The sequence below is a fragment of the Sparus aurata genome, chromosome 4 (assembly GCF_900880675.1).
Source record: "Sparus aurata chromosome 4, fSpaAur1.1, whole genome shotgun sequence".
NCBI classification, from domain to species: domain Eukaryota; kingdom Metazoa; phylum Chordata; class Actinopteri; order Spariformes; family Sparidae; genus Sparus; species Sparus aurata.
Window position 1 is genome coordinate 26,210,909 of NC_044190.1, and position 26,397 is coordinate 26,237,305.

Sequence of the window (26,397 nt, forward strand, 5' to 3'; positions counted from 1 at the left end):
TTTTCTTGCCTTCTTTCTTCCTTTCTTTGAAACAATTCCGTCCAAATTTTTTCTCTCTCTCTCTCTCATCAAACCGCTGCTGAATATTATTCAAAACTTTGAAAATAAAAGTTGAACTGTGACTCTGACACGTCCGAGGCTCCCTTCCTCCAACAGAGGGAGCTCCATGAATACATTTGAGCTGAAGTGTTGTCACACCGTCCCTCGTGTCTCCCGTCTTATCTTCCGTTCGCTGCGCGTTGTGAAGAGGTGAGGCGACAGGCTGCGGATTGTGATGTTTTCAATGCATTAATCAATGTCACAGTTTCAGGCCCCGTCCCGTCTTTGATGTGAAACAGACACTTTGAGAGTGTCGCCCATGCTGTGAGAAAAAAAAAAGAAAAAAAAAAGGCTGATGTGCTGATGGAGAAACGACATCCTCCGGGGGGGGGGGGGGGGGGGGGGGGGTGAAATTGCAAATGATGGGCCCTACATCTGTCTCCACACTCCTTTGTCCTTGTCGAGGAGTTATGAGAGAATATGCAAGAATTAAAGCCACTTAAAGAACATCACAGAGTGTGAGAGTGTGTTTAAACGACTCATCCACACACACATTACTCCCGGCAGCCTAAATCTCAGATAAACTCCGGATTCACCCTTTAACTGTTTACCTGCGCGGCCTCCTAAATGCGGGTGTTGGTCATGCGGGGGGATTTTCTTTAATTCCTTTATTTTTTTTTCCGGAGACAGGCTCGCTCGCAGCTAATTGGTGGATGTTTATTGGGAAGTTTTTGTTTTTTTTCTTTGAAAGGAGGAAAAAAAGGAATTATCACCTGCAGGACAAATCTCTGCCAACAACACCCCAGCAAGGAGCAGCAATCCCTCTATAGTCTGCATTTACATAACATCTTAGGCCGGTGGGGAGGTTGTGTAAGGCAAATAAAGAGGACAGGGGTGAGGAAAGTGGTTTGACACCTTTATGCCACTTAGGAAATGGTTAATGGTGGCGTAAGGAATGTGTGATTTGGAGAGTAAACACTCAGAAGTTGGTTCATTACTTATGCAAGGTAAAAAAAAAAAAAAGAAAAAAGAGTGAACTTTTAATGTGGAGAGCAGTCTGAAAACGTGGAAATCTGAACATATACGTGTGCGTGACGACTGAGCAAAGTCTAATCTGTAAAATGAAGGTCGTGATGTGATAAAAAAAAAAAAAAAGTGCAGAGCAGCTGCTAAATGCACCGTGAGGGGGAGATTTTGTATATTGGCTTCATTAGTTTTAGTGTGTGTGTGTGTGTGGGTGTGTGTGTGTGTGTGTGTGTGTGTGTGTGTGTGTGCAAAAAAAAAAAAAAAGTGATTTAAAACTTCCTGATTCATCGACTTCACGTGAATCCACACCTGTGATAAACATAAATATCAGAAGGTGATCCCCTCCTCGGCACCACTTTTTAAAAAAAAAAAATATTTTACCAAGTGTTGGTAAAAAGCTATGAATTACTGTGGAGTGAGAGCAGCGGAGAGCTGCAGTGTACCGGGAGTGTGAGGTGGGTGGGGTGGATGTGTTTCTCCTCCTCAAACACGCATGGCGGAGGTCGTTTATGTAAATGCGTGGATTTAATTTTCAAAAGGACGGCCCTTTCCCTTTTTTTTGCCCAATGAAAATGAACCGCGGCTGACACCTGGCTATAAACCCAGGAAGGAACCCAAAGTCCTAATCAGAAATCTGTTGAAAAAACCCCCGAGAGGCGCAGCAGGACGAGCAGACGAGTGAGAGAGAAAAGAAAGAGAGAGAGAGAGAGAGAGAGAGACGGCCGAGATGACTTCCAGTAAGATCGAGATCCCCGGAGAGGTGAAGAGCGACCCCGCTGCTCTCATGGCATCCCTCCAGCTGATGCCCTCACCGGTGCCCAACCCGGAGATCAAGTACACCAAGGTCTGTGTCCCGTCCGAGCCGCTGAGCCTCTGCGCGTCACGGCGCAGCGTCTTTTCCTCCTGGATGTGTGTGGCTGTGTGTGTCTCTCAAAACTTTTTTCCTCTTGAGCTAAAGTTTTTTTCTGTGTGAGAGTGTTCCGTGTGTGTGTGTGTTTTGTGGGGGGGGGGGCAGCTTCAGTTATCAGTCCGCCGTGTTGCTCCTCGCAGGGCTGGAGCTGACGAGCAGCCTCCGGAGGAAAAACTTTGATTTCCTTCAGGGCTGATTGTTTTAAAGCTGACACGTTAGAAAAGTCTCTGTGCGTCCACGTGCTCGGCGCAGCTCAGCGTGAAGGGATCGATAACCTCCGAGCGAGATCATTGACGCGTAATATTTTAAGAATTACAGCTGATTAGTTTCGTTTCTTCTTGGTTTCACTTAACTTGGTTTAAAAGAGAGAGAGAGAGAGAGAGAGAGAGAGAGAGAGAGAGAGAGAGAGAGAGACAACACCAGAGGAGGGATGTCAGCCTGCATTTTCGAATGTGTGATTATGTTACAGACTAATAATTGAATTTTGTGTGTAATTAAGCCACGTTTAATTGCAATAACTCTACAACAGGCGCAAAAACTTTCATTTATAAGGGCGTGTCAAACTAAATAATGTGTGTTGTTTTGGCTTAAAGTTTAAAATATATATATATATTAAAACAAATGGCTCACAAAGATAATTGAACATCTTTAATTCACTTTGCACCTGAAGTGCAAAGTGAATTAAACACTAATCACAGTAAATAATTATCTCTGTTAAGACACAGGCCAACCTCCTCTCAGCTCACTGGAAGGGATGCCAATTAATAAAACATATTGTCAATTAAAATAGCCCATAAAAGAAGTCAGTAAGTATAAAATACCAAACTGAAATACACCAAATCTTTCAGCTCCTCCACCCTGATCACAACGCCTCACTTCAGCGGCGTTTCTGTGCCATTCCCCGGCTTGTAAACTTGTTAATATAATTAATGTTACATAGCTCACAGTGATTTCAGCGATCAGTGGCAAAGGCTGAGTTTGTGTATAAACAGAGCAGCCCGAAATTCTTTCTGCCACAGCAATCACAGCAGTTTACACTACACACAGGTTAGTCAAGTCCAAAGAATTGGCAGTGATTTGAATCAGTCTCATTATTATCTGACAGCGAGGTTGGTCCAGAGGAGAAACGTTTAAGCATTTAAAGTGCAGATTATCGCCCTGCAGTCACAGAAGTATGCGGGTGGATGAAAGGTGAACTTTATCTGAGTTGTGAAACAAACCGTGCTGCAGAAGAGACTAGAATTAATTGAAGAAATTCTGTATGAAAGTCCTGTTTTCAGGGAGTTCCTCAACATTTTGTCACTGTATCATATAAAGAGCAGCACACATACTGAACGAAGCCATTATTAATCAGTAAAACACATCCAGTCTATTTTCTGTGAAATTTGCTCTCATGTGAAATGTTCTGTTGCCTGTTTGATAACATCTCTTTTTAACATACGCGCACACTGAAACGGTCTGAAGTGACTTTAAGTCTTAAGATCAGGCCCTTTGTAACGTCTCATTATCAGTCTGAGGATGTAACCCTGCTGCAATTCTGCTGCTCCTGAACAAAACCCTTGTCTTTTTAGCTGCAGAACTGGTGTTTTTTTTTTTTTTATGATTGTGAGACGAAAAAATGCCACGTCTCCTAGAGGACACATTAACGATAGTGTGGTGGAAGTTCAATCAGTGCTTTAACTGCTCCGTGTTCACACAAACCCTCAGCGTTTTGAGAGCAAAGGGCACACTGCTGCTGCCGCTGCACAGAGGACGGTACGTGTTGTGTAGAGCTTTTCCGTTCCCCTCGCAGTGCAGAGTGTTAGTTGAAGGGGTGGACGAGACGGTGTACAGGAGGAAATTTAGGGAGCGACTTGGTGAATTAACCCCAAGGAATTTGGATCATCCAGTCCCTGTTGGTTTGGTGGACATAGGGGGCAGAAGGGCCCTGATTTATGGGAACCCCTGGCGTGGGCTGTCCTCACACCCTGTTCCTGTTCTCCACCCCACCGGCTGCAAGGGAACAACCAACCCTGCTCACTGGCCTGCAGGGCGGGTGGATGGAGCTGCACAGATTCTCCTCAGTTATATGAATCCTTTCTTTAATATGAGTCTTTTTCTAACTTTCATAGAAATTCAACAAAATCTTCAGTCATCAAGTCACCATGACTTTTCTTTTTTTTTTTTCTTTTTTTTGCAATGCAAAGATTACATGTGAGCGACCCTGGAATCACAAATACCACTGATTACAGTATTATTACTTAACAGGTTTGCTTCTGCAGCGGGGAAGTATGTGATATAAAAGGCTGATTGCAATCAACGTTTGCCCCTTGTCCTCTTCACCGAGTCATGAACTCCTCACCGTCAAAGACTCATTGCTTCTATCAGTAAAGCTATCTTCCCCTCTGAGATTAGAGTTCTGTTATTAGTCTATAAGCTGAATAAGTAGTTTTCGCACAACCTTTTCTCTTGTCGCTGAAAAGCACAAGGAGAAAATCTTTCTCTCCGTTCCCCCTGCCCCCACGTTTCTATTGCTAGAGGGCTCCAACAGCTGGGTTACAAGACAGAAACAGTTTAAAGGTTGATAGGACCACGAAGGAAGCCATAAATAAGAGTGCCATGATAGCTATTTATTGATGTTTTCCACTTGTGGCAGGAGAGAGAACAGAGAGAGAGAGAGTAGAGGCTGGGTTTTGTGAATAATTAAGGCACACGGAGAAAGCTTTCCTGCTCTTTTCTGGTGGGTGATACTTTTGGCCTTTGTGGTTTTTCACACCGTTCGGCGATAATGAGTTGTTAGAGCAGACACTTAGTGGGACAGATTTTACAGGGAATTGAAGTAACATTGCCGCTTTTGCTTTGAGGGAGCAGTCTGTAAAATGCCTTTATTGTCCCAAGTGAAAGGTGAGCACGCTGAGCCTTTCGCAAACTCTTAAAAGTATTAGATCGCAGTTAGCCCTCTAATAAGAGTGTGTATAGGCAAAATCTGCATTTTTTTTTTTTTAAGTGTAGTTTGTAGTTTCATTGTTGCCTAACTCTTTAATAAGGCAGAAAATAGTCCCACGATTATAAGGAACTAACCAGGACCAGGTTGAGGGATCAAGCCTGCTGTGGCCTCGCTCACCGTCTGGGTTAAAGATTTCTTAATCTAATCAACGGTTGTAAATTTTCCTTGTTGCCTTGCTCATGGTGGCTTTAATGCACTTTCACCGTAGGAACCTGTGCAGAACCTGCCCGCTGCAGACCCGTGTATTTGCAAAAGTCGTCCATGCAGAGACATCCACTCAGTTCTGATGAATAAGAGGCTCCATCAATCTGTCACTGATTGAGAAAGCACAGATGGAGGCTTGGGGCTCCCCGATGCTAGGTGCTGTCCACCGGGGTGTAAATTATGACCCTGTCTCACTGTGTGGGTTAGTGGCCCTGCCTCGCCAGAGCCTGACCTGCGGTTCTGGAGTTTTTCACTTCAAAACCGCCATCTTACTGCGATCAAGATCAAACAGAGCCAAAGTTAGGGGATACCGTGCACCTAAATGATTTATCACAACGAGCACAGCGAGAACCCCCCCCCCCCCCCCCCCCCTTCTCTGGCCTTTTGCTTACACAATCTCCATGTTCGGCACACACACGGCCACATACTCTCTAAAACACATCTCTTGGATTGTGACAGGGTAAGTGTGCGCCGCCATTAATATGTCCATTGGTGTGAAATGCCTTCTTGGGCAGTGAGTGTAAATTACCATCTTAGCAGACATGTCAACATCATGTCCCCTGTCTCTTAATCACTGTTTAAGGAAGAGCAGTGACAGCGAGGTTACCCTGTTAACTTCCCATACCTTCAGCCCCTCCTGACAAGGAACGTGTAAATCCTTACGGTGTCATTATGAAAAACACGGGGCTTCATAAATCTGTTTGGAGCCAGAGCAGCCCATTTCTCGGGACAACAGCGGAGACACAAGTGCTTCTCCTCCGTGTTTATTTGTCTGCGGAGAAGCGTCACATTTCTTTAAAAAATGACTTCCTCCTTCGCCCGGTGATCCCCATGAGTAAAACTACTGTTCTTTAAACATTCGCTTGACCTGAGATTTAAAGAATGGTTAAGTACACAGGAAACCCATCAAACCTCAGATGTTCAAAGCAACAAAGAAGAAAAGAAAAAAAAGCGTCCAGGAGTGAGAGGAGAGGTTTTGTGTTGTTGATTCATGAAAGTCAAACTGTGTAGCCTTTGTCTTTTGCTTTCTACCGTCTTCATCATTTCATTTCAAGATTTTAGAGCAACTTCTGATGTATTATGTTCAGGGAATAATATTAATACTAAGTCTAAGAGGTCTAAGTCTATTTTTTTTTCTTGTATTTTGCTCCTCTGAGAAACTTGAAAATGGGGGTCAAAAGTTTCGGGATTTAACTTAAAATATGCATTTATTGAATAAGAATATGCCCACAAAGTTTGCATTCAGCTTTATAAAACAAACCTTAATATCCCACTTGTGATTTTGAAGACACTTTTAAGCAATTAGAACGATACAAGCGTGAAAAAGTCTTTAATCTAAAGCTGTCTGCAGCTCCAGTGACGTGCAACATCTGCTGCATTTTGACTACTGCATTAAAAGAGTGAATCAACTAAAAAAAAAAGTGAATAAGAAGTTGTTTGCAATTACAGCCGCATGTCAAAGTGGGGCTTCTCACATAACTTCTGAGTCAGACTGAACAACTCGAAACCCCCTTTGCCCACACACACCGACGAGACAAAGACGTTTGCCAGCCAGTGACAGCGAGGTCACCCTCGCCAAACCCGGGAGCGCAGGGTGGCATTGTCTGTGGGTGTGTGAGTGAAAAACAACGAAGGCTCCGCGGTGTCAGACATGTGGAGAGGAGCAGGGGAAAAAAACACCAGCTGGTCTCCACTTTCACATGCTCTCTCTCCGCTCACTTGTAACAGCGGCAATTATAAGAGTTTTGAAACCCGTCCAGAACCAGAGAGGAAATAGAGGTCCTGTGATAGGGGAGGATATGAAACTTCCTGCGCAGACGAGTATCGCAGGTGCCCGGGTAGGATCCGTCTGGCTGTGGAATCTTGGCGTGTTGTGTATAAACACACACACATATGCATAACCCCCCCTCCTCCTCCTTCTCACACAGACCCACCCCCTCTTTTATAAAAAAAAAAAAAAGAAAAGCCAGAACTTACATGTTCCTTCAGCCGTTACCATCCGAGCTATGAGAAGAAGCAAAGAGCCAAACAGATGTTTTGTTAGCTGCAGAAAATATGTTTGGCTTTACTTGCTTCCTATTGCAGTTCACTCCTTAAAAAATGAGTTATCGCAAAAAATCACGCAAAAGTTTAGCGAGCATCACGAAAGGACGCTCACAGCCATTGTACCTTTAGTGTGTAGATCTTTCTGTGATGGACGACGGCGATTGAAACACCCGCGTTTGAATGAACACACGGGCACCAATTAGCGGTTGACTTGATGAACACAGCGATCTTGTCCATACGTCCTTCCTGTCTCATCCTTCCACTGTCCCCATGGCGATCCTCTCTGCCTCCCTCTCTCTCTTTCTCTCCCTCTCTCTGTCTCTGGATGATGATTGACAGCTTCTGCAGAACAGCGTGGGGAGTTGCTAAATGTTTTGCAGCTGCCCTGTGGCCCATGCAGAAAAGTCTTGACCTATATGCTTACTGCTTTGCTCTAATCCACATCAGGCATCCTCGTTATGTGTCAGGCGTCACATATCACAGCGCTCGATGTCAGTTTTAATGTTTTGGTTTGGTAAATGAATGTTTGAAAACTAAATCATCTGAAAGTTCCAAAAAAGCAGAAAACTGTTTATACTGAAAATGTTGTCTCTGGACACCGAAGTTAAAACTCTAATTACTCACAGAATTTTTCAGGAAAATCTAACAATGTAACTAGATACATTTACTCAAGTACAGCACTTAAGTACAAGTTTGAGGGTAACTTAACCCAAGTGTTTCTGCTACTCCACTACATTTTGGTTGCCAATATTGATGACTTTAGTTACTAGTTGCTTGACAGATTGTCTGCTGCATCAGTCATTTTCAAATGTATTTATTTTATCGGTAATCTGATTTAAAAAAACACTGATTCAGATAATCTGAAAAATTCTTAATATTGACTCCTAATATACAATATATATGTTAATATATGTGTAACTTTTACTTGTACTTTGGAAACTCAAGTGCAGTTAAAATCAGATATTACAAGACTTTTACTCAATTACACCTCACGTGGCTGACTTTCATTCTCATCAAAGTAATATTTTATCTTTAATTTCACGTTTGACTTTTGGGTACTTCATACAACACTGATATTTACTCAGGTGTTGTACTGTGCACATTTAGTATTTCCATTTAATGCAGGTTGACATGTCTACTACACTACATCTCACAGGTAAATATGATATATGATATAATATAACACTTTTACTTGGCTACATTTGTCCGACAGCTTTAATTACTAGTTTCATGTCAGATTACAATTATGTATTGTGACATAAATATGATGATGTTATAGAACAAGATGCATAGCTGTAGATTAAACTAACCAACAGCACATAAAAATAGTTAAAATGAGCTCAACCTTGAGTTCAAAAGCAGCACACTTAAGCTTTTCATATTTTAAGTACACTTTTTTACTTGAGTGTGATTTGAGTGCAGGACTTTCACTTGTAGTGGTGTATTAGTGCAGTAATAGTACTTGTACTTCGGTAGATCTGAATACTTCCACCCCCTCTGTTGATTTTTATAAACACGAAACCATGATGTAAAGCGATAGCATCCACCCCGCAGGGAATGGGAAAGGAAAAACACTATTTATCATTTGAAAATGTGCACTTCATTCTTGTGTTCTTTGCGCCTCATCCAAATGATCCCAAAAAGCAATTTTAAGAAACCTTGAGAGTTGATTTACGCCTCGGTGCTGTCATCTTAATCAAGTCTGTGAATGGAACGAGACAAAAGTCCAACACCAGTCCGAGCTCAGAGAGAGGGCCGAGCCAAGCGGCGGCTGACAGTTGTCCTTTTCTGGCCGTGATTTAGGTGGCGGCTCGCTCCACTGTTCTCCAGCTCCATCCGTCCTCCTTTAGCAGCGTCTTGTGAGAGGGGGTTAACGCCATGCATAAAGCTACCCACGGTCTGCATTCTTGCTCGGACTGTTGAGGCTGTCAGGGGGCTCCTCTTGATTTAGGGTGCCCCACTTCAGTGGCCCCTATAAATTTAAAAACTAATTCAGTGCTCTACAGGACTTTCTGTTTTTGTAGCTGGCCCTCTGCTCCTTATCGTTACTGACAATTTTATGAAGTGCTCTTAATGAGCGTCAGATTAAAGGTGGCCCCTGAGAAGAAGAAGAAGAAAAAGAAGAAGCCACTCTGGCCTGTGTGTGCGTAAAGGTGCGTGGGGGGTGGGAGGAATGGCTCTTGCGGGATGGTACACGCAGATACTGAGCACCTTAAACGTCTGCATGTGAGTTATTCATACGCAGGGCCCACATTATGAGGCCGCGAGCCGTGGGAATAAAGAGGAGGAGGCGGATGAGGAGGCGGAGGAGGAGGGAGGCATGATGATGTGTTTGCTCCAACAGTTTTCAGACTCCCTGGCATTTTATACCAGCCCCAAAGTAAACACGGCTAACAGTTTACAGCCAATTAAATAGTACTTAAAGACGAGCGTTTATGGAGGTAAACATGTCGGGTAGTTCAGGGAGGATCGGGCCGGCGGGACACTTGAACCCGGCGCTCAGGTTTTTGCGCACGGTGCGCCTGAACTCCTCTAAAGTCGAAGGCCGGTAAGAGCACATGTATACACAGGGATAGATTTGTGCCAGCAGATGTTCTCCTTGCACTCTATCCATCAAGCAGACTGACAGCCATTAAAAACAGTGTGTGAGTAGTCTGCCTAATGGATCCAAACATGTCAGCGAGGAAGGGGCTGTTGCGCAAGACGGCCCCTATATTTGCGATTTCAAATCACACCTCGCATTTCCTTTTGTTCCACTTTGTCATCGGCGTATGAGCGTGTTTCACATGATTCCCGGCTTTGTAAACATTTATTTTTCCATCTCTTAGATGTCGAGTGTGTCCTGTTTCCAAGGCGGTTGTTTAACGGAAGACTCGCTTTAACGCATCACAGAAACCGAACGCGGCACGTGTTTTATGATCTCGTAAACGAGCAGCGATGTTGTGAAACGTGTGTCTGCGAGTGTGGGGGTGGGTGGGTGGATGGTTAGGTGGGTGGGTGTGGGTCTGGTGTCTGATAGGGATTTATCTGCCCCCCACCCCTTTTGTCTGGATGGTGGAGCACTCCCCAGAGAGCAATGCTGGACCGGCAGGAATCTGTGTCCAGATTTCCAGAGATTCTCCCATATCCCTTACACAAGAGCCTGGGAGAGCTGCTCAGCCAACAGGGTGGAATGAAATCATTGCTTCACAAGATACATACTTTGAAAAAAAAAAAAAAGAAAGAATTTAGTCTTGTATCACTCACTTAAACTCAGATGCTTCAAATAAAATCAGTTTGAGTAAGGTTGTAAGATTACTTCACGTTGCCGTCATGATCCAGACCCATCATTTCATCTAAAAACCGCATTTTCCTCCCTGCAGATCTTCATCAACAATGAGTGGCAGGACTCTGTCAGCGGGAAGGTCTTTCCTGCCTGCAACCCAGCTACTGGAGAGCAGATCTGTGAGGTCCAGGAGGCAGACAAGGTACATTCTCTACAGCAGAGCATCTTCTGTCACGTCCTTTTCATTGACAACAGGGTTATTTTACTCCGGATGGTATCAGCGGTGGGACAGTCATTTGAACTACTCCAGGTACAAGGCGGAAGAGTAAAAGTATAGAGTTTTTTTTTTTTACAACAGAATTTAAGTAAAGGCTTTCATCATATAGAAAGCCCTGTCAGTGTCTATTACTTCATAATTGGCTCATTATTATTGATGCATTAATTGATGCGGTTTATGTGATATAACCTTGTTGGTGTTGGTCCAAGTCAGCTTACTTAATGTTGCTCCGGGACCATGATTGCACCTTTGTGAGAACCGACAAAGACCACATGTGAAGCCATTGTGACTGAAAGAGTTTAGCAGAGCACCGTCTCCCAAAACACTGGAGTTTGTATCCTAAGTTCACTTGTTAATTCCCATTTTTTCTGTTTTCTGTCGTGACTTTGTAAGGTTTAGGCAACAGACATACTTGGTTGGGCTTTGATAAAAATTTACCCCTTCACAACATTAAGTGCGTGTTAGAGTGGATCCCTTCATCCGTGTGTGTATTTTTCTGGTCAGCGACATTACAAGAATGTGATTGGTCTGTTGTGGTGATGGTCCAGGAACAACACACCAGCATGGCGGTTTCAGATTGTATCACTGATACAGTATGCAAACAGAATTTAAAGCTTGTGCTAAAGTTTTCGTGCTGGACAGAAGATGTCTCGTACGTCACTGCAAAGTCCATCTCAGTGTTTGTGCAATGGAGGACGTTTCGACATCACAGTTGTGTTTACTGAAAATGTAATTGAATTTGAAAAAATTGAACCAGGGTTGATTTCCAAACTATTTGTGAAGTCACAAATCACGCCACGCCTCTTAAAATCAGATTTTCAGAAAATTGAGCAATGAATGTGAAGCATATTGACTAATAGTGTTGACTAACACATTCATCTGTCTACTGTCTCAGGTTTGATTATCATGTTTCCTTCTTGTGTCTCAGGCTGATGTTGATAAAGCCGTGCAGGCGGCTCGTCTCGCCTTTTCTTTGGGTTCCGTTTGGCGAAGGATGGACGCATCGGAGAGGGGTCGTCTTCTGGCCAAACTGGCTGACCTGGTGGAGAGAGACAGTGTCTATCTAGCAGTAAGAAAGCACAATATTAGCATTTACCCCCATCAGTCAATGTTATAATGTGTATATGTGTCCTCTTATACACTGGATTATTACCATATTTGTTTTATTATTCATAACAGTGCTGTTGCTGCATTGAAACTGTAGTATAACCACTACTTCTTTGTCTGTTTATAATGTTTTGTTCTTGTTTTATTTAGTTGGTTTTCTTGCTCATTAAAGCGTTTTTATGCCTCCTGTGAAGCACTTTGGGCCTCCCCTGTGTTTAAGAAATATAAACGTACTTTGCCTTAAAGAGAACATATAAATGTAACTTAGGGGCTGTATTTGTGGTTTAGTGTTATCTTGGTGTCACATTTCACCCCTGGGAGAGTGTTAAGACTGGAACAGTATGGAATTATGTGAGGATCACAAGGTTATATCACATATTTCTCAAAACGTCTCCCCCGTCTCTCTTCAGACTATTGAGTCACTGAACAGTGGGAAGCCTTTCCTGCCCACCCTGTTTGTGGACCTCCAAGGAACCATAAAGACTCTGAGGTACTTCGCTGGATATGCAGACAAGATCCACGGCACTTGTATTCCAATGGGTAAGATCCTTCCTCGATGACTACAACAGAGTTTTAGTGAAATGGACAAAAGGCTGGAGATTATTAGTAAAAGATTAGACAAGTTTTGGAGATGGACACAGAGGTGTGTAGGTGTGTAGGTGTGAAGGTGAGGCTGGCCTGTTATTGGATTGGTTGGATATCAAACCAAAATACTTTTAATGTTGACTGGACTGTGTCACCATTGAGTATTTAAAACTGTTGTATCATAAATTGGTTTCTTGGTCACATCCTAAAGACAGGAGCCCTCATTTACATCATGCTTTTGTTCATTTTTGTATTTACTTCAGGCAACGGTTGGGACAACCATGATCCCAAAAAGTTTGGACACAGAGTGAAACGTAGATAAAAAGGAATGTGATACTTTACGAATTGTTTTTTGTCATATACTCCATTGATAACAGTACGAAGACAAGATATTTATTTATGAATTGAAGTTTTTTGAACCTTACATTTTCAGAAACACTAAACCCCGTCAGTGAAAAGCCCAGCGGCTCGATCCCAAACAGACTTATACTGAAATCTTAATCAAATAAAATACAAAATAATTAAATAAGAAGTAAACTTAAAGATTTATCAGAAGTAATAGTAGTAGTTCAACATGTAAAGTATATATCTCAGATGTGAACTACACCACTGTTGAATATCCTCCCGCTGTCCTTAATGATTAAATAGTTAGATGTTTCCTGATCGTGACAGGACGGAGCGAACAAATAAATATAAGCGTGTGTTTTTTAGACACCCGCCTAAATCTCTGAAAGGTGTGTTCACGGGTTCCCCTGTAGTGAGTGAAACCACAGAAAAAAAGCCTAATCTAAAGCCAGGATCTCAGTCATTCGGCAAAATTAGCCTGCTAGCTGTACTGAGCAAGCTAAGCTAAGAAAAAGCAAATAACCCAAAGACACAGTGGAAAACAAGACCCCACTGCCACCAACGTAACCGAGTGTCTTGGGTGCTCTCCTTGAGCTCTGTTTTGGTCCCTACCAACACCTGAGGGAAATATCTGGCTCTTTAGCTGCTAAATCTTTCACTGTGTTCACCAGCTAGTCATTAATTCTGTCTGTTGACAACAACACGAGCGAGAGAGTGTGTGAAAACTAAAACAATGACCTGAAAGAAGCTAAAACGCTCAACCTTATACATTACACATTATCATTTGATCCTTTGTAATTATGGAGATGTTAATCAACAATTCAAGAAATTTGGTGTATTAAGTCGAATGAAAATATATGGTTTTGTAGAAAAATTAAGGCCTATACTCAGCAAACATAAGTATTAAACTGGCCGTCAAACCAAACGCTAACATCGTCCTGAGGAGGCTGCCATCGCTATTGACTTGGGAGGTGGAAAAAGAGGAACTCTGAATGTCTGTTTCAACAGGAAGCACAAAAAAAGGAAATAGAATAAAAGAAAGGACATGGGAAATCTGCTGATACCACTGTAATGTCCCTCTTAAAGCTTCTCTTGTGCGCTGCTGCCAAACCAACCTCGGCGAGCATTTTCCCAGGGCTTTGGTTTGAGCTTTATTGCACTAGTAGACCTTCAGAGAACATAAACAAATGTGTTCCTGTAGCCTGTAGGATGCAAGTTACCATTTTTTTGTTCACCTGTCGGGATGTAGTGCAGGACGTCTAACCAGCAGCCACCTCTCAGCATCTCTCTGCCTCGCACGTTATGCCAAGCTTATTGTGTTCGACTCTATCGCAGACAGTGTGAAATGAATGGGGAGAGTCATTGTGTGGAGCACCTTTGGCTACGCAGTCCAGTATAGTTTACATTGCTCGTTCCAAATTGAAATATAAGTCATTTGCAGGCGTCATACTTTCAAACAACGCTTGCAGATACTCGAGTTCCTCCTGAAAATCTCTTGTCTAATAGGTTTATAGTTTCGTTCTCCAAACAATAGCTGTTTGGAAAGGCCCAACATCCACTGCGGAAATAAGGAACAAGTCTGACATGTGGGAATCTTTACCACAGTGTTGCGTCCATTGTTACACCGAAAATGATTATCTCGCTTGTCATCTCGCATTGATCATTCCAGTCCAAACGCAACATTAGGCAATGTTTCATCAGCTGACGACTGTTGTAACAAATTTAAACACACATTTCTCAATATCAATTGTTTTTGTGGGGAATGAACAGGCATGGCACACCCTCAGTAAGTACCTCCTTTTACTTAAGTAATGCAAGAAGAATGAGCAAACCTTTCCAGCATAACACCCATCTCTATGACCTAAAACTGTTACACACATGCCTGCGCTGTAGGAAATGTAATCTCTCACCAGGGTAAAGTCACCAGGAATGTTGCGTGTGGATTCGTTTACAAATTAACATGTTGAGTCAACAACAGCGGGGGTATCAGGTGCTGACATTTTTCATGTGTTTCAGGCTTTAAACTACTAAAGCTCGGAATGACTAACACTGGTTTCTCGTTTGTGTGTGTGCGTGTGTGTTCCTGCACAGATGGAGAGTATCTGACATTTACCAGATATGAGCCCATTGGAGTCTGTGGACAAATTATCCCTGTGAGTATTCCCCTTTTCTACAAGTGACATGCATGATGGATACAAATGGACACAAGGGCTTGAAAAGATAAGAGCGAATTTGCAAAGTTTAAAAAGGGACGTCGTTGGTTGTTAGTCCGGCCTGTTTGTTGAATCACATTCTGCATTTTCCGGTAATTCCCTGACAGTCACTGTTTATTCGGCTAAATCCTGCTGGTAAGCCCCAAAAATAACGGTGCCAGCGAGCTTGAGTAATTGAGATGGAGACATGCGAGGCAGAAGAGTGAGCTAAAGGGATTTCATAGAGTGGGTTTTGAGGAAAGGAGAATGGTGAGAAAGGAGTAAAAGATCAAGGAGAAAGAGACACTGTTGATTGTGCAAGAGTGCAGAAAGCGTGTGGTTCTGCGTTGAGCCCCATGGGCTCCTGTGCAAAGCAGAAATAACACAGGCCTGTGTGTTGTACAGTGATATGGGTTTATTGCACATGTGTTGCAATTTCCCGGCTTTCTCAGAATACTGTGGGAAGAGAAAATACTGTACAAGTGCCGAGAACATTTTCTCACTTGACTATGTTTAGACAGAGTGAAAATGAGAGTAAGTGACTTAAGAGCGGTGAGTTATTGAGCTTGACTTGTGACCACCCAGTGTGTCAGTCAGATGCATGATGTCTTTTTCCGGTGTGTGTGTGTGTGTGTGTGTGTGTGTGTGTGTGTGTGTGTGTGCGCGTGTGTGTTGTGTGTGTGTGTGTGTGTGTCACACAGTGGAACTTCCCTCTGATGATGACAGCATGGAAGCTGGGACCAGCGCTCGCATGTGGAAACACTGTTGTCCTCAAGCCGGCTGAACAGACACCGCTCACCTGCCTGTACATAGCGGCTCTCGTCAAAGAGGTAACTGACAGGATCACTCGCTGCCAGCCACAATGAGTTCACATGTTCAAAGTTAGTGCTCTAGCATACTGAATCGGAATCACTCACAGGTTTGCCAAGAACACAAAGTTCACTGTGAATCTGGCAAACGCTTTATTTGGATAGTCTAATGTTAGTGTAACTACGAGGTGACAAAAAGCAGATGTTTAACCGAGTGTCACTTGAATATCTGGTTCATCCTCTCAGAATCAGTCATAAAAAAAAGGGCCAGTTCACTGAAATCACAACAGAAAATTTTTCATTACTCACTCGTAGCGGTCTGTTACCGTGCAGATAGTTTGGATTTAATTAGCTAGGGTGATGAGATTTTAATCAGAGATTTTTGCAGCTGCCTCAGTACAACAGAGGTCAATGTGGTATTTAAAGTGTTCAGAAATTCCACTTTAAAAAGTCAACATACTTCCCTGTGAGCAGGGCAAAACACACACACAAAACACTTTATATACCTTATTGTGTAATATGTAAGAACTGGCCACCTCTTGAATTCATACGTCAAACAAATAGGTGGCGACATATAGAGGAACCACTTACTGCTAGCTCAGTTAGCCATGTAGCCAGTTGGTCCCAACTGGAAGCTAAGCATGCTAACTTCAGTAGATACTGTGTCTCTGTAACATAACATCAAAATTCTTACTTCCACACAGTCTGGTGATAATTTACATACTGCTCCTTTATGTTAGGTACGTACATATAAGAGCACCGACACACTAAGCGTAGACAAAACATGACAGAGCTTCACGTACAGTGCAGCTTGGACAGTAAAACATCAAATACAACTAATTCAAGCACATAGTAAGTGCAGTGCATTATATTGTAGGTACAGGGTCATTGAGTGTGTATGTTAGGGGTAAACATATGAGGGGGTTGAACAGGACAGGAACAATGCATCACAAGTTTATGTAGAGAAACCTAATCACGCTGTACAAATCTCAGTGTCCACATCCTCCCTGTCTTCCCCCTGTTCTCTCTGACCTCGCCTCACTTTGGAGACTATCTGTCTGTTGCCTTCTTCTTTTTGATGTTCTGTGCGTTCTCTGCTGGTAGGGAGGTTGGGTTGGGTCCGGATTCCCCCACACCGCCTGTGGTTTTGCTTGGCTCTGCTGTCATCTCCGCTAAAGCTTGTTTCCTCTCATATTGTTTTGACAGGCCGGGTTTCCACCGGGAGTCGTCAATATTTTGCCAGGATTCGGGCCAACGGCAGGAGCTGCGATCGCTTCGCACATGGGCATAGACAAAGTGGCTTTCACGGGATCAACCGAGGTACTTTTCTCTAATAAAGTGGTTCAGATCAACAGCTGTCTAATGCCTGCTTTTTGTCAGCAAGTGACACAGTGGCCAACATGTGCAGAGCATAAGAGCAAGGCTGGGTAATTAGGGGACATTGTGTGCCTGTATTGAAGTCTAAATGATAAACATCTTAGTTGAGCTGCGTGCCCTGTCATTACCGCTCGTGACAGGAGGGCTCTGATTTTATCTCACACACATGCAGTATACAAACACATCTCTCTGAAACCCCTCTTCTGTTTTCCTTTGCTGTATTAACTAGCGTCTTTTCATTGAGCTCACTATCAGGACACACACACGGGATAAACCCTTGTAGCTTTGCAGAAACAGGGAAGTAGTTAATGGCAAGCTCAATCATCAAGGACAGACCATGTTAGGTGTTGAGCGCTCCGAGGTGTTGTGGTCCACATGCATTCCAGGGAGCAGCCAGAGTGACAGCAGATTCCTTCTCTGCAGATCATTTATAAACATCTGTTATTTCTAACTGCAAACGAACCCCTCTGGTAAAACCGTTTACAGCAACCCTAATGTGGAATTTATGTTATGATGGGACCAGTCTGCATTTCACATGTATCTGCGTTACATGAGCCAGGTTTATGTAATGTCCAGATTAGACTTGGTTTTAGGGTTTCTGGAGATGTCTGTTTAGACTCCGGTGGTGTGATGGAGAATCAGCGTGCATGTTAGCCTGTTTACACCTGGTATTAACACACGTCTCGGGTGATCCGATCGCAAGTGGACAGCTCAGTTCACACCTGGCTTTACAACGCGCCTCGAGCAACCACTCGTGATCGGATCTCACTACCTAGGACACAGGGACGGATAGAAACAATGCTTTTTTTTATAAGAAGGCCCAAATAATGAAGAATTTGTCATAGACAGTATTTGTCAAAGTTTATAAAGTTTCCCCTGACTGTAGCTGTCTTGTGTAATTATCAGATGTGATGAGCAAATTGATGTTTGTTTCATCTATTCGCTCACTCTCTGTATGACCCACGGGGAAGATTTGTCCCAGTCTGTGCCCTTTCACAGAAAATTGGAGTTCAGTTCAGTAATCGTCACAGAAACCACAAGTAGCTTGTATAGGAAATTGAAAACAACAGCTTTGACAAATCTGATGACCCACGTCCCTGACTTACAAAGAATGTTAATTGTTGGATTATCTGACAGTTTGAAAGAAGCCTCCCATCTGTATAGACCAAAGAGAGAAGAGAATCAGTTTGGCATCCACAAATGACGCATCTGTCAAAACTCCCTCTCAGTGGAGATGCTTTCAAGCAACATGTTTTTGGAGCAATGCATCAGGCAGCAGTGCGACATCATGGCCATCTTCCAAAAGGCACTTCCTGTGAATCCCACTGGAAAAGGCTGGACAGTCAGTGAGGTCACTTTTTTTTTCTCCCAGAAACCAGCTGCTCCACAGGAGTTCAGAAACATCACACACCTATAAACCAACCTGGCGATCGACTTGTGTGTCCCACCATCTCGCAGCGCGCCACCACACCAATTTGGGACCATTAACAGCTTGAATTATGGAATTATTTTAGTTCAGGTGTAACAGAAAAACATTTTTATAGAAGAATCCGTTTCATATGTGGGAGACTAGAGAATACGAAAACTATTGTTGAGCTTTGTCCCTCCTCCTGTAGGCAGAGGTTCCTCAAATGCTAAATGCTAAAGCACTTTTGGGGGTCCTCCCTGTAGCCTGGCAACATTTTCTTTCTTTTATCATAACGCCGTGATTGAACATTTCCTTTGTGAGTGGCCCATTTCTTCTTAACTAGTTTTCCTGTTGTTTCATGTGATCTGGAGTCAATTACTTAGAGAATGAGCCAGTGCTGGAAGAGACGGCTGATGCCCAGACAGTGAGTCACCGCACTGTAGTAGCAGGGGTTGGGGAGGGGGAGACTGGTGACCACGGCATCTCCTCACAGGCTGGAAGGTGTTCGTGAAGCTACAGGTGGATATCAGGGCCACAACTCATCCTTGCACTGACTCACATGTGGCCGTGACTCCACACGGAGGAGTCTCGCAGCCCAGCGTGTTTCCTCTTCCCTTGAATAAACACACGCCAGTCTCCCCTTAGTCAGCCTCTTTGTGTTTCTGATCAAAGACAGACAAAACACATCAGAAACATGAAGCCCAGCCAAGTATTGTGTTGCTTTTATACAGCTTACTTACAGTACGAGCCACAGCACAGGGTTGATTCCGCTCTACCCTTTTGTTTTCTGCCATATCATCTTATAGCCACTTAAACAATAGAGAATATAGCGAGAGAATATGAGACTTTTCCATGTTGTAGGTGGGGGTTTTTGGAGGGTATTTTCCCACTTTATCCCGTCAGTACTTTGTGGAAAATAAAACAGAAAGTATGAGTAACAGGAAGATGAATACTTGTTTGGGGTGTAGTGTCGTGAGGGAGGTTTGCGGGGTTTCTCATGCTTGTTATCTTTTTGTTATCTAGAGTTAATGTAATATGTTGTAACACAGAAAAGATTTCTGTTGGAACAACTAATTCACTGTTGAGACTTTTGACCACGTCATCACTGACACTGCCATTTTCTATCAGCATTAAAGGAGCAGCTCAACATTGTGGGAAGCGCATTTGCTTTCTTGTTGAGAGTTGGATGACAAAATTGTACATTAGATAAGGTGTGAGGTGTTAACGATGACATTCAGCCCCTAAATGTGGAATCCCATCTGTTTTTCACACAAAGTTACAACTATCAAAACTGTTGATTGATTAAGTGATTTGATTTTTAAATGATTTGTCACCATAAACATGTAATCTTATGACCTTTAAGACTGGAAACAGGGGCATAGTACCTCTAATACTCGCTAACTAACTAAACTTGGGGTTTGTGTGTAATCAGTGAGATTGAGAAGTAAAGGTAGGTGGATTTTATTATCTTCGGTCAAAGCCAGGCTAGCTGTTTCCTCCTGTTTCCAGTCTTTGTGCCAAGCTAAGCTAAACCAAGCTAACCTCCTGCTGGATCTCCTCATCTAACTCTCAGTAAGAAAGAAAATAAGCATAATTTCCAAAATGTCAAACTAATCCCTGACAGAACAATATCAACTGTTTTGCATGTTTTGGCCTATCTACTACAAGCGATTTGTACTTTACATCATACAAGGAAGTTTCACAACTGTTTAGAAACCGTTTAAAATTCAAAAGTTTATTTTGTCTTTGATTGCAAGGCATTTACTGGACATCGAAACTGTGAGGAATCAAAATACAGATTTAAACTGCCTTATTATGATAATAATGTCATAACATTGTCATGCAACAAAAACAAATGCATGTGACGCAAAATACACAAGTTTTGAGTCTGCTAGTCTATTTTCATATCATAAGAAAACAAATGAAAGTCAATGGCGGCCAGTAACGGCAAAGCAAATGAAAAGAATGAAGCATGAAAGAATCTAAAACTTTATAGTAAATGTTTGAAAATGGTCAACAAAGATTTTACTTATGTAAACATGCAGAAAGACTGGTATGGTCTCTTAAGACAAGTGGCTTACTCAATGACCATATCAAGCAATGCTGTACTTCAGTGTTTTATCCATTGGTTTTCCTTTTGTTATACGATATTTTCCTCCGTGATAAGGAGTAAAGAGGAAACAGGGACGATAGAAAGATAAAGAAAAACCACAGCAGATCCCTTGTCGTCGCCTTTATTGACACACCAGACCGGTTTCATACCAAACCCCCCTCCTGTCTCAGATAGTCGGATCACAGAACACCACACACACCTTGTGGTTACTTCTTCCTGCCCTTTATTAGACATCAGATTCCATAATCGGCTGATACATCTTTTTGTTTTCCTGTGGCCGTCTCCAGAAAACCTGTAATAGATATTTGTTCTGTGTGTTTGGAGAACTCATGTTTCAGCTGCTCTACCGGTGCATTCCCTGTTTGGAGCTAACCAACCTCTCTAAGCTATTTTAATGGCTTCGGCTGATTTACTGATCTGGCCTGCATCTCTCTGAGTAAACCCCTGATCTCTTTCCTCTTCTAGGTCGGCAAGCTGATCCAAGAAGCAGCTGGGAAGACTAACCTAAAGAGAGTGACGTTGGAGCTGGGAGGAAAAAACCCCAACATCATCTTTGCTGATGCTGATAGTAAGTTTTCAACTAATGTTGTTGATTCAGTGCTTCATTTACCTGTCACCCTCACACGGTGGTCCGTCACTATCGTTGTTTTGTTAAGTTCCCATTTTCAGGACTTTCAGTCTGTGGATAAACGTAGATTGTCACATGGAGTGAAGATCTTAACATGCTCAAAAGCTTTGTAGTGCTATGAAAACCTGTGGATGGATGGGTTTCATATAAATTCTAAGTGGCTCACCAAACTGGGGGTGGTGGGTCTTTCAGATGCTTTCAGCAGCCGTGAGAGGGGCTCCCCAGGCCCTGTAAATCAGGAGAATGGGCCCTGACTCCGTCGGGTGCTTCAGCCGAGACCCATAAATCACAGGGGTCCGTTAACTCTTTGTGCGCAACAGCAGGGTCCTGTCTCTCAGGTGTCAGGTATCAGATTTGCACAGGATAGCTCCAATAAATATGTGGGCAAATTGTGTAACAATATACTCCACACATCACTCATTTTTTTGTGTGTAGATGAGATGATTAAATTTTGACCTTTTTCACAATCAAACAGTATTAATAAGTTATTAGACTCATGATTTAACCTATAATGGTGCTCAGTAGAGCACATACCTCCTGCAAGGCCCAGTCGTCCCCTTCAAACTCTACCTCCTTTTTTTCATCAAGATCCATGCGTTATCCCCTGAGAACTTACCAAATATGTAAAAAAAAAAAAAAAAATCTGTTCTGTAGTTTTTGTGAAATCCTGCTGACAAACCAACCAACCAACAAACGGTCACATAACCTCCCTGGTGGAAGTTAAAACAAATTGGGGTAGTTTCTGACCAATTGTTCTTTTTTTCCCCAGTGGATCTGGCTGTAGAACAGGCCCACCAGGGCGTGTTTTTCAACGCAGGCCAATGCTGCACAGCAGGCTCTCGCATCTATGTGGAGGAGCCCATATATGATGAGTTTGTCCGGAGGAGTGTGGAGAGAGCCAAGAGAAGGATAGTCGGCAGCCCATTTGATCCCACTACTGAGCAGGGTCCGCAGGTGAGTTCAACACAAAAGTAGTTTCTCTTTTTATCACTCGATGCATCTTCCACTCTCCCTACCTTTCTTTAATTATCTCCTCGGCCCTGGGATCTGATGTAATGTGTCTTCTCCTCCCCCACAGATCAGTCGGGAGCAACAGAATCGTGTGTTGGAGTTTATCCAGAGTGGCATCAGTGAAGGAGCCAAGCTGGAGTGCGGAGGCAAAGCCCTGGGCTTGAAAGGGTTCTTCATTGAGCCCACTGTTTTCTCTAATGTGAGGGATGACATGCGCATCGCCAGAGAGGAGGTACAATGCTATAAAGAATGGGGATTTTGTCAGCTCCAGCACATCTAATGCATGTATACCTGCGAGAAAAACAGTTTTCGAGGAAGTGGTACTCTTCACTCAAGAGAAAGTAGTAACACCACAATATAAAAACACTTAATTCAAGTCAATGTTCTGCATTTAAAACTGTTAGTACTAAAGTGTCAGACTTCATAATATGACCAAGTAACAAACCTACATATTTGATCTGCTTACAGATTTTTGGCCCCGTCCAGCAGATCATGAAGTTCAAAACTATCGAGGAAGTGATAGAAAGAGCCAACAACACAGATTATGGTCTTGTTGCGGCTGTTTTCACCAACGACATCAACAAAGCCATGACCGTGACCACAGCCATGCAGGCTGGCACTGTCTGGTAAGTTTCATCTGCTGTGTTTTCTTTTAGCTGCAACAAGTAATATTTTTCATGTGGAAAGTATCAACCATCTCAGAAAAGACTCTGGCATCCAGGAACTGTTGACTGGCTTCGTGCCACCTCACTATCATTACACAAGCCACAAAGAAATGTTTTCCTTCCTTTTCTTCACTTTTTTCCCCTCAGCTCAGACATTCGAGATGTAAATATATCAAAAGCAACGTGTCAGTGCAAGACAACAATGCAAAAACTGAGCTTGTAAATGTAAATTGACACCCTCATTTTATAATTATATATAAATTAGTGTATGAGTAGAGTATAAATGAAATGGTCATAAAACATCACCTCTTGATTTCACCTGAAGTCATGTTTCTTTTGTAATCGCCTGCAGATGGCTGTAAGCAGGAGTAGACGTATAGCTAACAGGCAGCATCTGCCAAGAATTTTTCACCGCATGTCATACTTGACTGCAATCCTCTGCCAGCTGAGGAAACATTTTTCTACTTCGTCCGTCATTCTGAGTGCTGATCATTCACCATCCTACTTATCTTCATCTGTTGAGGATTTTGTTTGGTACCTTGAGACATTTTTGACCATCTTCTCTTCCTCTGCAAATCCTGGCTATTACAAACAATATCCCAAATACCCCAAATAACACAATGACGGCTTGCCGTCAAAGACGTTTTTTGACTGACTAGTGTCTTCAGTCATCTCCTGATCTTATAGATGTGACTTTTTCGTGTTGACTAAGGTGACACCCTGAGGAAATCTCTTTCAGCCCTATATCTAATATTAAGTCTCATCATTAGTTTTGTTTTGTAGACTTCGCAAGTACACCTTCACAAAATCACCATAGATGAGGCTAGGTGTCTGCCGGTGGTAGCTTCGTATTTACTTTATAGACGTAATAGTGGTATCAATCTTCTCATCTAACTCTCAAGTGAATAAGCATATTTTCACAAATGTTGCACATCAATGGACACTGAACAGTCACATTGACAGCTGGAGGTTGATATAGGAAATCAGAAAACTTGTTGTCATTTTCTTCTAAGCTGTAATGTTTGAATAAATATACTTACACTTGCTGTTCTGACGATATTACTAGCCTCTTTGATATCTTCACAACAGCTACAAACTCGGACTAACAGCCAGTTTTGGGTAAACTCAAGCTGACATTTTCTTAAGTCTATTAGGTTATTAACACAAAAGGATCACACATGCATTTTAGAGGAATTAAATGTATACTATTTTGAAATAACATCTGGAATAAATATGACAGCTAGTGCGTGATGCAGGGGTTTAGCACACAGAAGTTATTGTAAACAAACTTTGTTGGTGGTTCCATTCAAAGTCAGTTCTCTCTCTTCCAATTCTTAATATCTGCTCGTCAAACTGACACAGCTCCTCAGTTTGAATTGTGTTTCTCTGTGTTAAGGGTTACTGTATAAAAAAATGCTTCACGTAGCGCAGAATCCTTCGCCGTCCTTCCTAGGATCTTCTCAGTCAGACTTGACAGTTCGTTTTCAGACGTATGGCTGAAAACTCTTTGTCTTTAGGCGGCACCAATCCAAAGGTTTTCCCATTTCTACTCGACCTCAACTTCAATCTTCTTTGCATTCATTCAGTCTTTCTTTCCCACCCAAGCGCCTGCAGTGGGTGAATTCACAAATATACAACCTGACAACTCTCAGCTGTGTTTGTTATATAATGATGGAATTATGTTGTTAAACCCAGATGGTTTCCAAAACAGCGATGACAATGACTTTACATTTTAACTTCGGTCTTACTGCATGCAGCTGTAACACTACTGCTTTGGACAAAGTTATGCGCCATTTTATAACAGCAAGCCACATGAGTCAAACACACAAGAGTGATCAATGTTTTGTGTATTTCCCAGGATAAACTGCTTCAATGCTCTGAGCACACAGTGTCCATTTGGAGGATATAAGATGTCTGGCAATGGACGTGAATTGTGAGTATGACTTGGTTTCCTGCCCACTAAATATATCTAATACTGACTCTGTGTTTTGAAAGGCTATTTTCAGAAATTGCTTAACATCACATAAATCTTCATCTAAGAGGATATTGCAATGTTTCTACATCAGGAGCCTCCCGCAGTGTATACACCATATTTCAAAGCTGCTGAGGGGATGATAGTTTAGATAAAACGAGCAGCATTGTGACCATTTCCTGTTGTCTGTTTTCAGGGGAGAAAGCGGCTTAAAGGAGTACTCAGAAGTGAAGACCATCACAATGAAGATGGTTGCCAAGAACTCTTAAGGCAGCCACACTTTTGTGGGAGGAGGTAGCGTCTTCCTCATCACTGACATTGCTTCCTGTCGGTCCGTCCACGGTGGCAAACCACATTACCATCAAAACCAGTTACCTCCACGGTAACTACAGGCTGTGACACTCGTCAACTCCACAATCGCTCACCACGGACACGCCAATCTCCACCCGCCTTGAGTTTGTGGACTGTCTCTAGTCTAACTGACAACCACTGAACTACCCCCATAATATATACCTCCTCCACTAACTACACTTAAGCACTCACAGAGACGATAGGGGAGGCTGCAAACCCAAATAACATCCCGTTCCCAGCCGATAAACCCTGATCTTCACCCCACAGTTGCTGGATGCTCAGAGACTCAGTCGCCGCACTTGCAATCAACCCTTTACTAGCAACTTGTCACGTGTTGAGAGGCAGTTTTTCTTTGTACTGTGCGGTATGATCGTCAGAAACCTCATGTGTCATTGTCTTGGTAGAACTTACGCAAGCATGTCAGCTCATTCAAGACCACTGGTGTCGTCAGCCTCAGATATGAATGGATGAAACGTTAATTCACAGTTAAAATTGATTTCTAATTGTCTTTGTTTATATTTTAGCTTGTATGACTTAACACTGTATGTCGACCTTTGACTGATGTAAACGTGAAGATTTTAACCTCTTAAAAGCATTTTACTCTCACCTGCTAAAAGAGGAGTAGATGTAATTTTAAACATTATGTAACTGATTTTCATTGATGTCCATCTATGTTTATGTTTATACAATCATATGCTATGAAATTATAAAATTACCATAGTTTTTTTCAGTAAAGCCTTTTTTTTTTACTGAAAACCTGTTTTTTCCTGTGTGTTCACTCGGTTATTCATTCAACTGCTCAAAAGGTCACACATTTCACAGTTTAATTCAGGACAGAGATCTTGTTGTGCACATGCTGCATTAATCGGTCAGGAGATAAAAACCCTGCTGCTGAACCTCACAGACATTAGTTTTACCTGAATGTCTTGTACTGGTGCATCTCAATAGGAAGCAAACTGGCTCAAAGAGAGTCCTTGAAATATGTGTGCAACACTTCTTTAATTAGGAAAGTAGTTATAATTTCAGATTTTTTTCTCTTGGGCTTAAGGGCTCCTTAATGCTGTCAGCTCTACCGCTTGTC

The 26,397-nt window shown here is 42.6% G+C and overlaps 1 protein-coding gene across 1 annotated transcript; it reads left to right on the top strand.

Annotated features, from left to right (window-relative positions):
- Positions 1-1,554: 1,554 nt before the first annotated feature.
- On the top strand, positions 1,555-26,067 carry aldh1a2 (aldehyde dehydrogenase 1 family, member A2). Its single transcript, XM_030415300.1, has 13 exons — positions 1,555-1,909; positions 10,574-10,678; positions 11,682-11,822; positions 12,271-12,400; positions 14,882-14,943; positions 15,684-15,812; positions 16,998-17,111; positions 21,155-21,257; positions 22,087-22,271; positions 22,396-22,560; positions 22,797-22,954; positions 24,852-24,926; positions 25,162-26,067. The coding sequence occupies exons 1-13, from the start codon at positions 1,793-1,795 to the stop codon at positions 25,232-25,234; spliced, it is 1,557 nt and encodes a 518-aa protein (XP_030271160.1). The 5' UTR covers positions 1,555-1,792; the 3' UTR covers positions 25,235-26,067.
- Positions 26,068-26,397: the final 330 nt, after the last annotated feature.

Excerpts from the sequence above, each read along its gene's own strand:
- aldh1a2 (XM_030415300.1), top strand. The coding sequence starts at position 1,793 with ATGACTTCCAGTAAGATCGAGATCCCCGGAGAGGTGAAGAGCGACCCC. Across the intron at positions 22,272-22,395 it reads CTACTGAGCAGGGTCCGCAG|ATCAGTCGGGAGCAACAGAA; the intron begins GTGAGTTCAACA and ends CCTCCCCCACAG. Across the intron at positions 22,955-24,851 it reads ATGCAGGCTGGCACTGTCTG|GATAAACTGCTTCAATGCTC; the intron begins GTAAGTTTCATC and ends TGTATTTCCCAG.